Source organism: Meleagris gallopavo, chromosome 8 (genome assembly GCF_905368555.1).
Source record: "Meleagris gallopavo chromosome 8, MGAL_WU_HG_1.1, whole genome shotgun sequence".
Taxonomy (NCBI): Eukaryota; Metazoa; Chordata; class Aves; order Galliformes; family Phasianidae; genus Meleagris; species Meleagris gallopavo.
In genome coordinates, this window is record NC_139411.1 from 3775159 (window position 1) to 3787834 (window position 12676).

Sequence of the window (12676 nt, forward strand, 5' to 3'; positions counted from 1 at the left end):
CACGAAGCATCACACACTGCCATCAGCAAACTCTGCCCATGCTCTGTGCTGCTGGTGGGTTTGCTCCAGAAGCCACGAAGCCATGTCAGCAAGAGCCCAAGCAAACCAGTTAAGGCACAGGTTTAGTTTAGGTTTGGGAAGCTCTCCATTCCCTATGAGCCTGGATCTTATTCTGCGAACTGCATTTGCAGTCACTAGCAGGAAGCTAGGGCTGAAGTGTCCTTTTAATGGTGCATGGGTTACTCTTATGGGGTTTGACCAGCTGCTGTGGTTGGCTGTACTGTGCTCCAGCATGGACAGACGGACAGTACCTCACAATGAAGTCAGAGTGCGCGCTCTGCATGATCTGCTTCTCCGAGCGGATGTGCTCCTGCTGCCTCGTGTCCACTATGTGACGTTTCTTCAGGATTTTCATCGCAAACGTCTTCGTCTCTTCACTTTTCAACTGAACCTTGGGTAAAGTAGGCAAACACGCTGGTTAGAAGCAGGGTCCTAAGCTAACTGCATGGGCCCACCACCCTACCTTCAGAAAAGTTTAAAACCAAATTTCCTGCTTGGAAAGCACCATGGAGTTGAACAAGAGCTCGGCTGTAAAGCCAGATTTCTCAAACCACTGCTACTCAGCCCAGGTAATGCTGACTGCTACGAGGGTATGCTTTTAAGTTGAAAGGCCATTTCCAAAACTCATTGTTGAAGGGAAAAAAAACTGTCAGCATTACTCTCAAGTCAAAAGATGTTTCTAGCTAATGTACAGCTTTCATAAAGTCTCTCCTATAAGTAGTAACACATGCACTGCCTCTGACTGGGAAAGGCAGTCCTTGGATGTTTTTAAGGGATGAGTAGAGGTGGCTTTATAACTGCACTGCTTTGTCACGTCTTTACTTTTAACCTTAAGCCTCAGCCACCTATTTTTAGCCCAAATTCCAGAGAAGAGGCCGAAGGGAAGCTGTTTGCTTGTTCACAAGTGTTACCCTGGTAACTTCCGAGCCTCAAGTCATTCCCAGCTCTGAGCAACAGGTAGAAATCCCCGAAAGAATTACAACTGAGTCACCCTTTCCATTCTGGACATCTCTCTTGTCGCTGAATCACAGAATATCTCAAGTTGGCAGAAACCTCCAAGAACTATCAAGTTCAATTCTGGGCTCCACACAACACCACCCAAACCCTGTGTGTGAGAGCAGTGCTCAAACACTCCCTGAGCTCCGGCCCTCAGGGCTGCGCCCGCTGCCCTGCACAGCCCGTTCTGTGCCCACCGCCCTCTGCTGCAGCCCCTTTCCCTCACCCCCAGCTGCCCCTGCCTCTCCACACTAGCAAACAAGATAGAACCTCATACTGGCCTACCAAGCCTCCTAGTTAGCTCACATCACCACCACAGACTTTGTTACTGCCTGCTAGAAACACAGCTGCACAACTTCACGACATGTAGTTTGTATGACACAGTTAGGACTGTAGAATTGAATCAAGTCAGGAAAGAAGATGGAATGAACTTCCTGATGACTCACAGCTTTCCCAGAACACCTGTGGACATCTCAATTTTTGCCAGCTTTGCTACTGCGTTCAGAAAAGCACCCCGCTGTTGCACGATGTGACTGGCAGGTCTGTATTCACTGCTCTAGGCACAATACTGGTGTGCTCAAGTATACATGTTAATAAGTAAGCATGTACATACATACATATGCATGTATTTATCCATTCTAAAACCACTCGGGGTTTCTGTCCTCAGATTTGTGGCGATTCATTTTCCCTGCAGCCACAAGTATTTTCAGTCCCATGTGAAACTTGTTTTTCCAAAGGCACAATTCTGCATTTCACACAGAGACTCATTATCTTTGCACGAAGTCTGTGATCACCATTTAATTGTCATGGAGACAGGGTACCAAAGCCTAAACAATCCACACAAAATAAAGAAAAACATTTTCCTTCATCTCTGAGGTTATTTACTGAGTTCTCTGGTTATTTATTGAACTGATGCTGTACAGCGATGTGTTTTGACCACAGGTCAAAGCAGAATGAAATTCTGCATTTACTGCAGACTGAAGCTGATAAAAATGGTTTTGGTTTGGGGTTAAGGCTTTTTCTTAGTTTCTTTCATTTTGAATAAATGGCATATGAACTTCAGTACAACTGCTTGAACAAAGTTATTTGACATTGATCTAAATCAAAGCAGGATGTTTGATGGAAGTAGGAAGATTAGTGAGGTGATACAGAGAAAGAAACAATAATGAAGTAAGGAACAACTTAGGCTGACTGCAATTTACCAAATCTTGCAAAAAATAATAATAATAAATTCAGTTTTTATTATGATCAAAAATGTACTTCTGGAAAACTTACCCCTCTTGCTTTTGATGGCAGTGTGGAATGCTGGACTTCCCTTTAGATTCACCCACCCAATGAAGTGAATCAGATGCCAAGAAAATTATTTCAAGCAAGAGTCCATGCAAATCCATTCATGTGTTACAGATCAGATCTGTTTTCTTTTAGCACCTATTTTTCACAGTTAGGTTGTCCAGATACAAAAACAATAAGTGAACAGGAGAGCCAAGAAAGTAGTTCTGCTAGCAGATTTGAACACTTCTCAGGCAATCTGAACAGGAAGCATTGTTAATAAAATTATATTTAGCACTTCTAAACTTACTCGGGACACAAATCCCTAGTTCTCTAATGTTAATCTTCATTAGACGTCAGTGTTAAAAATAAACATGACAACCAAGTGGAGTCTCACATCGCTGCATTCCAAAATTATAGAATAAAGGGTAAGATGAACAAATCTCAATTTGTCCATTTCTGCTGTATCATTTTAATATCATAGGTTTTGACTGCTATTTCTTCCTTAAAAAAAAAAAAAAAGAAATTTAAAAAAAAATCCTGTTTTTTCAGGGATGCTTGTATACCTCCAAAAGAAGTACAAAAAGGAAAAGAAATTACTATAGGGAAGCAAAAGGCAGCATTTGTATTCAGTGTTTTATAATGTTATCATTGCCATAAATGTTTAAATATAGAACAAGCATGCAACCACAATTAGCTAATGCAAGACTCTGACCTTATGCCACAGGAGAATTGGATAAATTTTCCATTGCTACTCATGATGTGCTTCATAATGCAGAGGATTTACAAGAGTTTGAGAGCACGGGGGGATTAATTTGCATTAAATGTGCTGATGCACTGAAACATACCGCTGAGGTACTCAATCTAAGGCTTAAATTTTGGATCTTCTTTCTTCCTACGTATTTCTCTGAGCTCATTGTCCACATGGACAACGAATCCTGCAGACTTCTCCTTCTTCAACATGCCTTATTCTCCCCCTTGTTTTGGGGTTTCTGCTGCCGCTGCTGAATGTGATAACTGTGGTGATGGCTTTACAGTGTAAAACTGGTGATCTCCACGTCATTTTTACTATTCCTATAAACAGTAATATTTAATATTAAGCTACTGATAGTTTACAGAAAAAAAAAAACAAAAAACCAACACGTGTCTAATCTTAATCTCATTTCAAAAGTAGAAAAAAAAATCCAGAAGCTACCTGGACTTTTCACTTCAAAAGAGAAGATTCATGTTGAGATGCTGAGAACGGGCTAAGAACACCCTGTCCTTCAAATGTAATAAAAAATGATTGCACATGAAGCCACAAAGCCACAAAGATTTTGTCTCCCATCTCAGAAGGAGCTGGATATGCCAGGCAGGAAGCTCAGCCTTCCAAACAAACCCACCACAAGAATCTCCGAATTGCTTAAGAGAAGAGGAAAAGCATGCAGTTTTCCAAGGCCAGCAGCTTGCAAAGGAGCCATCTTTGCTACACACTCAGGAGATCAGAGCTGACACAATCTGAAGAAACATCTTAAATATCAAAGGCCCCAAGACTATTGATTTGATGGAGACCCGCTGGAGCCTTCAGTTTCAATCATTCTTCGGTGAGATGGTTGACACCATCAGCATCAGTAACCACCAGCCTCTATCTTTCTCTGTTTTTTTTGCAAGCAAAAAGCATTTCTGCCCCCTTCTCTCAGTTTTTCACTCCACTCCTCGCTCTGTCTTTAAATACTCATTGCCTTTTCACCAGTGCAAAATTCTCCAGAATGATCTCTCAGGGAGATGCAGTGCAGTAATGGTTAGGGCACTGTTTGCCAGTGTAAATGTCTGCATTCACTGATAAAATTGATGTTGTCTGTTTTACTGAAAAGGTGGGGGGGGAAAAACAAAAGCAGGCTGAACAGCAAACCTCCATCCTATTTGGTGCAAAAGTCCCCAGAATACTGAATCCTCATAAACCTATAGGTGCTACTGAGGTCCCAGTGGGACTCCTCTATGGTGAATCTGTGTGACCTCTTGCTCTGTCTTAGAAATGAATCTCTGGAGGAAGACACAAACCTTTTCATTTGTTGAATAGGAATATACTACCTCTTCAAAAGACAAGAAAATTCAATAAAGAGCATGGTTAAATAAAGCCAAACACCACGATGAAGAAGTGATGTACAAAACCAGAGACAGGAGAGGTAAAATTGATTGGAATAGGTCATTTTGCAGGACTCTTATGCAGGAAATGATCTGCATCTCAGTGACAAAAATAACAGCAGAAACCTTGTCTATAACTAAATGAGTCCATTTTTGAAGCACAATATAATAAAAAAGAAATAGTTGTTTTTATTTTGCATACGTAGATATTTTCCCTGTAAGATAAATATGTAAACGTACATAAATACATGCATACATATTTTGCAATATATTCTGGCCCAAGTGCTGCAGTGATGGATAGATGGGATAACACAGTCAGATTTGGAGTCACAGCTGCACCATTCTGTAGGTACTAACAGGGAAGGCTACATGGGAACAATCAGACTCCTGCCTTTTATCATAGAATCATAGAAAGGCTCGAGTTGGAAGGGACCTCAAAGTCCATCCACTTCCAGTTGAGCCATTGCCTCCCTTCTCCTCTTTGCTGTGATTCAGCATGATGCCCAAGTCAGCAGGCACTTTTTGGCAGCCTGAGTCATCACAATGAAGCGAACCAAACAGATGGGTCACATACATTCAAAGAAATTCCCTGAAGAGGATCTGAAGTCAAGGAAATGGGTTTCATTTTGCTGCTAATAATTTCAAGTCACAGGACTACATTTAACTTTTCAGCAGTGAAAAAATAATGCTACTTAGGTAAAGAAACTTGAAAAAATCCCTTATGAAGTGGGGTGAAGATGTGTTGGTAGAGAGTTCAGCAGAAGTGGCATGCTGCAAGGATGGGAAAAGACGCAAGCACGGGTGAGGAGGGATCAGGAAAAGAAAAGAAGTGGAGAAAGAGAAGGAAAAAAATCAGAACAAAAGAAGAGATCCAGTCTCCCTTATTTCTAAAGGGCTTCTCCTGAGCTTTCTGGGCTTGTATAGAAATACTGCAACCACTCCAAAAATGTTGTTTTGCTTTATGATGTACAAACTTCTGCAACTTCTGAAACACAGCGCATTCAAGGCCTGATTTGTCAACACGGCTATAATTCACTTACAAATAAATGTGGCTTTACCTTAGTGCCTTTTCAGACTTCTTGGGAAAATGGATACAAAATCTAAGGCTGAAAGAGTAAATGCATGCACCTGAGTGTTCCTTATCCTTCCTCTTTCTGTTTCTTTCCCCCTCATTGTAAGTTTATCTCTCTCTCCATATGTTTATTTATAACAAATCATACACGTATGTGCATTATATTAAATCCACAGTGTTAGCAATTTCTGTGCAACTTCAGTGAGAACTTTTCAAATAAAATATAAGCTGACCTTTACACTTTGAGAAATATTCACCAGAATGTGGAACAGTCCTCAAAAGAAGATTTTACTCTCAATGAAGACGAGTGAGATACCTCAGCCTTGTCATATTCCAGACGTAGACTGAGGACACACTATTTTGACTGCCCTGTCTTCTGTTCCTGTATGATCTCCTTGGAGGAGCAGGCCATAAAGAACGTCTCTCGAATTCCCCTTTATTGCAGATGTTGTGCCTCTGGGTTGCAGTTCTTACTTGGCTGTGGGTTTTCCAAGAAGCCCTACGACTGTGCGTTTTCCCTACAGAGCTGCTACAGATGTCTTCCTCTGTGATACTCTCGTCCAGACACTTAAAAGCCGTGAAAGACATGAAAGAGCAACAGACTCATGTACATGAAAGCAGGCCTGAACACACTTAATCCTTCCTTCATTTTTGCAGCTAAAATTAAAGTCACACTGAAAAATCCCCAGATTCTAACAGACAGAATGGATGTATTTGAACATGAACTTTTTCAGCGTCTGGACACTAGGATCACAAAAACTTTGCTCATAACCTTCAGAGTGTTCTGCTAATCCTCAGGGCAGCTGGCCTAGCTCCTAGCTAAATGAGAACATACAGTGAGCAGAGTTTTTGCGAGTAAAAATATTTATTTTACTCTGGAGATGTGGCTTTTCCTAAACGCTCAGCAACAGTGATTCTTTAGGAGCTGGCCACAGCCTTTTCTTGAAAACTCCTGTACACCACTCACAGGCAAGTTCTTGTTGCTGCCATCTGCTGCTGAACACCCCCTGTGGGCACAGTGATACCTTGATACCAACAAAGATGGTACTTCAGGCACTTTCCCATAGGACTTTTGCTAGTTGCAGCGTGTGTGCAATATTTGGGAGGAATGTAGAAATCAGTGCTACCATGAAATGTGAGTACCTTTGTGTCACAGCTTGAGAGCTGAAGTGCAAATGCTTTTGCTTGCTAGGCATGTACAGGGTCCTTTATTTTCCAGATAGATGCATCTGAACCAACAAAAATAGCAGCAGCTGTTGCTGAGTGCAGCACTTGGGTTGCACACAGGCTAAGGAGAAGGCAAACTGAGATCCCCTAATCCCAACAGCTGAGCTGCTGCACCAACCAAGTGGAGGCTCTTCCCCTTAGCAGAAGAGTACAGCCTGTTTTTAGTATTAAATATGTTTATGATCTCTCCGGATGAAACAGACTTCCTCGTAATGATACTCGCTGTCTTACACCTTGCTTTTATTTCTGATGGAATTTGTTGTTAATAGGGAACTGGGGAAACATCTTGTGCATATTTATGCTTCAAAGTATTTCAGATGTCTCCATTAAGAAGATATTTTGCCCATCTCCTTTAGGCAAGACTCAGCTGCTCTCCTGACCTAAGGCTCAGAGAGAAACCGTAGCATGCATCACCAAATCATAACAAGCATGCTACCCTGTGCTTCTTCCTATATCCTTTCCATCTCGTGCATCATGTCACACGACAAATTTTTGGTTAGCTCCATGCTCACAGCTGTCGGAAGAAGAAGTGGGATAAGTTCACTGCCCTAAAAACAGCAATGTATTTTTTGGGGTCCATGTATGAACAGCCACAGTGATTGCACTGGATAAGACCGAAGACTTTAGGGATACACCAAATTTTGAAGGCTGAATCAAGAATGAATTATAAACGGGCAGCAGAGTGGAAACTGTCCGTGCTGGTGTCCTCATTTGCTTTGAAAACATCTGGATTCAACTGGCTGGGAAATCACTACCACATCACACCACACAGCACAATCTGAGTGGGGGACTATGGGACGCCATGGGAAAACAAATTGCAGAATTATACTCTACGAGTACATGTAAGTAAACACAAAATCTGTAACTCTAAGTTTTGATCCCTGTACTGAAAATTGCTATTCAGTGCTTGACAACATGTACAATTACATTTTTTATAAGCAAGGACATTGGGACAACAGATTAAAATCGGTGCCTTTCTCTAAACCCCAGAGGTAAATATTATTTTTCAAAAATGTCTAGAAGGAAAAGGCTGAAAACCTGTGAGGAATGTAAACTGTTTCATGCATAAAATCATTTCAATAAAAAGTAAATATCAGAAGAAGGGTTGTATAGCTAAAATGTGTTAAACCTAATGGAAACATTCACTACTGTGGTTTCTGGAAAAGGCCTAAAGCCTCCAACGCTGTGCATGATTTTGGCCACACTCCTGAGTTTGGCTTTGTCTGCAAAATGGCTCCTATTTTTGAGTCTTACTCCTACCTTCAGCCTGAGCCCAAGCCTTCAACTTAACAGCTCGAAACCTCATGAGGACTCTGATGCTGTTTGATGGGCTACAAATAGCATCTCATTTTTCCAGCCCTTGGCAGCATCCCTTCTATTAACAGACAAGTTCTAAGAATACTAAATCATAGAATGGCTTGGGTTGGAAGGGACCTCAAAGATCATCCAGTTCCAACCTCCCTGCTGTGGGCAGTGAAATATGTTTCAATCTACAAAGCAACACTTGCTCAGCTTTATTCAAATCCATAAAGAATTAAAAATTGAGGTAAAAATAAAGAAAAACAGAATCTTTGCTGTCTTCCATTCCCATCTGAGAGTATCATTTAGAAGTTTCAAATTAACGCTTTGCACATAGTCAAGAAGAAAAAGAATTGGCCAAATCTTCAAAGGCAGCATTTTTCTCAGCTCCACAGCAGTAATTTATTGTCATCTGAGTGTGGGATTTGCTCAGATGTATGATCCTCAAATCCTTCACCAAAGCATCAATTTTCTCACCTTGACTGCACTCAAAATATCCAATCTTTCAAAAGGAAGGAGGCCAAAGGATTTTTAACAATTAAAAAAAATAATATTTCAAAGATCTCAAAGAGAAGACTGATCTCCATAATGAGAAGCTTCATAATAGCTAGAACGAAACGACAGCTACAGAATTGGAAATTTCCACTAATAAATGTCTGAATTATGCATCTGTCACTCTATTGGAAGACAATTATAGGGTATTTTTCCTTGCCATCCAATTAATTCACTAATGCTTTTGTTTACAAAAAAGGCTAGAGGCTATAATAAATTTGATTGCACTACATCATCTGTGGCTAGATTTTTCTTAAAACATAAATAAAAATGAAAAATGCTATACTATCCATTTAAGAAAGGTCTCACACGCTACTAGTGAAATTTGGCAGAAATCAAAGCTTGTTTTTGCTGCATATGTCTTTATTAATTTCCCCGTTATAAAGGAATTTAGTTTTTAGTGTCCATCATTAAGCTGATACGATGTTCTGAGGAGGACTTCAAAGGCATCTGTCTAGTATACAGCACCATTAACTGCTTTCATTAATGGCTTGGATAATAAAATAAGAAGAATATTATTAGCTTTGCACATACTAAAGCCAAGCCAGAGAGGACGGTAAGTGCTTTAGTGAAGAGCAAGGGAATTCAATTTAAATTTTACAAATTGCAGTGATGGCTTGAAATAAAAGGGACACAATTCAGTCACAGCACAGGCATTTTGTTGCAGCTGTCCTGCTTGGCCTGACCATGGGAAGGCTCATGTTAGAGAAAAGCACTTAGTTTGGGGTACTTTTAAAAGAGGGGAAAACATCTGGGGAGTGAGTAAATATGATGTCCGCTGCCCCAGAAAGCATGAATTACTGGTAAAACTCAAGAACACATTTTGCCTAAAGAAGAATATTTCAGTGATAACAGTCTTATGTGATAGCATTCCTGTGATAAGTCTTCAAATATATACAACTGTACTGCAAGGAAAGAGAAGAAACTGCCTCCGAGTCTGCTTGAGATAAAAACAACTTAGGCTGGCTACAGCTAGGAAGTGTTAAATGGCAAGGAGGCTTTTCTTGCAGCAAGGAATGGGTAAGTGCTGGGACAACTTGCTTTGGTAACCTCATTTCCTACAGACTTTCAATGACATATTATTGGAGACTGGTTGGATGTGTTTGATTCTGCCACCAGGTTACATGTCTCTTTAGGTCCCTTCCAGCCTGAAATATGGGCTGGAAACGCCACTGACTTCTGCAACACCACTGAACATTTGAATGTCTGAAGTGTTCCAACAAGTCGGAGGTAAGTGTTGGGCTCATCCTCAGTCTGCCAGTTTCCACCACTGCTTCCAGAATGCCCTGATCCATGTGATTGGGTGTGGAAGAACCATATGATTTGTGCAATTTTGTAATAACAGGAGCAATTAAAATCTCCTTCCTCCATCTGAGCGATTGCTCAAAGCAATAACTGAGCACGTCAATAGAAGCAAGACATGGCTGCAGGCCTGGGCTGATTTTTAGGCTACCTGTGCTCAGCCATCACCTACATGAACTGATTTCCGAGCAATAATTACTCTAACCCCGTAAATTCAGACACCCTGATACATTTATTTCAGAGCTGTCTAATGTAATCTTGATTTAAATCCAAAACACCTGATGTGGAACAGATGATTAGAAATATAAGGCTTACATTAAAAGGAAATTAAAGAACAAAGACAAGAGCAATAATGTCCAGGAGAGATGATTTATGAAGGCTGAGCACACCTGACCTACATCTCCATGCTCTGCAACATGGCGCTTTGCAGGACACAAACCTGAGACAATAAATACATTCATTACTATCGTGTGTTATTTAGGTGTCCAGATCTCAACATAGAAGATATTCAGCTGACACAGTGCTCGGAAGACGGGTAGCAAAAAATAGTGGATGCCCTCAGTTAATCTGTGCTATGAAAACCAAGGATCCCAGTCCTATTATTTCCCTTCTGCTGTGCTATGGATGGAAACGCAGGAGGGCTACCCCAGGAATGTGGCACCAGGCAGCCCAGGCAGGCTGTAGGCTCCCAAAGCTGCCTGTAGCTGTGGCAAAGTCCAGCTGCAGAGGAAGGTGCAGAACAACATCTGAAAGGATAAGGCATGTCGTAGAGGCATCAGACAGCCATTAAAAATCCTAGCCAACTACATACAGCAGCAATGAAAGTTGCTGGAAATATGCAGAAAGTAAAATGACCTAGAAAAGGTCCCAGAGGAGATGTGCTTACTAGGACTGGCCACCACAAGAGACCATAGGGATAAGCTTTCTATTAGACGAATAAAATCAAGACGAAAAGATATTTCCAAGTGTCATCTCCACATAATTGAAAATTGCTTAAATAACACGCTGTCTGGCCTAAAAAACACGTACCAGCATATAAATTCACTGATGGGATGAACTCTGAAGACAGACAGCATTCACAGTGGTGCCCGGAATACCAAAGCTTATTTACACAAACCACACCTGAGCACTAAAACGCAGGCAAATGGGAGCATTGTTTGGCCCTGGCCAGCAAAGCAAAGCCCAGACATTCCAGCTTGCAGCCAGACACCACCAGCTTCAAGGCTATGCAGATGCCCAGGGGCTTGCCTACAGCAGCTAAGGTGGAGCTATAAAAATCCTCTTCCCTAAAATGCAGTCGGTTAATTTGATCAATTTTACTCTTGAAAAGTGCAAGAAATTGGAATGTTTCCCAGGAACAAATTCCAGCAGTGCTGTGCACTAATACACTCAGGGAGTAAAAGAGTCAGGTCCTGCACTGCATTTAGCAAGAGTTCATTTATAGTCTTGAGCCATAAAGAATATTTTCTGTACACAAGATGTACAAAATTGTACAAAGATGTACACTGTGAAAGGTAGCAATTCTAGGCTCAGTTTTGATGAAAATAATAGTTTCTTGCTTTGATAACTGATGACCTCACTTTCCAGTACTCAGCACTGAAACAGTACTTTGGAAAGGCAATTAGCTTTTTAAAGACAAGAGAGTATTAAAATAGCTTTTCTTGGTAATGAAGAAAAATAATGAAATCCAGAGCGTTAAGTTAAGCTTTTCAATATTTTCATCCTTCCGTGTGTAATTCACTACTAGTTAGGAACAGCTACAGTCTCTTTAGCAGAAGGATAGGACTATTTAGTGATGTAATCCATCTTTTTTCCTGAGTAACTAAAATCTCACGAACTGTAATCTAAGGTTCTCTCTCCATACTGTCACTCCTAGTGCATGTTTTTATCACACTCACTACAGGAGCAGTACCTGCAGAAACCCTTTGATACTTTCACATCTTCCTCTTCCCCATCTCCTTTCTCTTGAATACCAAAACACCTTTCCCAAAGGAAAACTTTTCTATTTCTGTCCTCTCCTCCTGCACGTCGTAGGATCATAATGCAGGGAACAACTGTCACCACTCCATGTGAGCAACTTCAGTGCTACCAACAAAATGACAACAGGAGACCAATAAGGGGAGTGCTTTAAGCTGATGAGAAGGCTGGAGGCTCTGCCTGATTCACTGGTGTACTTATAATTTGCCCAGAAAATGACCTAACAGCATTCCCCTGCTTCTAAGAGCAAGGCCAAAGGATGGTTAACTCAACCTTAGAAACTCCTACAAAGGTGATGGGAAGGTTTCTCCCATTTTCCCATCTTGTAGGCGGTTTTAGGGCTTCTTGGGGGCTTCTGATATTTGGAAATAACTGAAAATGTAAGTATTTTCACCAGATTCTGATTTGATAAGTTGAAGTGACAACATGTTCATTACATGCATCCTATTTACTTTTTGTCAGCGTCTTAGAGCTTACAAATTAATTCTAACTGCAGCCCGAGGTAGAGGACTCATGACCACCAATAATACAGTCCAATTTTCACAACTGTGTGGCTTTAGGGTTCCTGGAGCAACCCCTCGTGATAACAACCTCACGCATCCTCTTCTGAAGTACTCAAAGCTTGATAATACACCTCCAAAATAAAAGTTAGAAATGAAAATAAACCTAGCAAGCTCCTTCCCAAGCTGCAAAACAAGCCCCACAGCATGGGGTCCCTCGCTACAGGTTAAGTGGGGTTGAGAAGCTGATGGCGTTGCTAACTTAGGAAACAAATCTCCTGAGCTTTATGATGTGGAA

At 41.1% G+C, this 12676-nt stretch overlaps 1 protein-coding gene across 3 annotated transcripts in view; it reads right to left on the reverse strand.

The window, feature by feature from the left end:
* PRKG1 (protein kinase cGMP-dependent 1) overlaps positions 1-12676 on the reverse strand; it is a 393227-nt gene that overhangs the window by 17261 nt on the left and 363290 nt on the right. For all 3 annotated transcript variants that reach the window (XM_085228931.1, XM_085228932.1, XM_085228934.1), the window contains exon 11: positions 312-451. In XM_085228931.1, coding sequence (XP_085085057.1) covers positions 312-451 — 140 coding nt within the window. The remainder of the gene's footprint in view (positions 1-311; positions 452-12676) is intronic.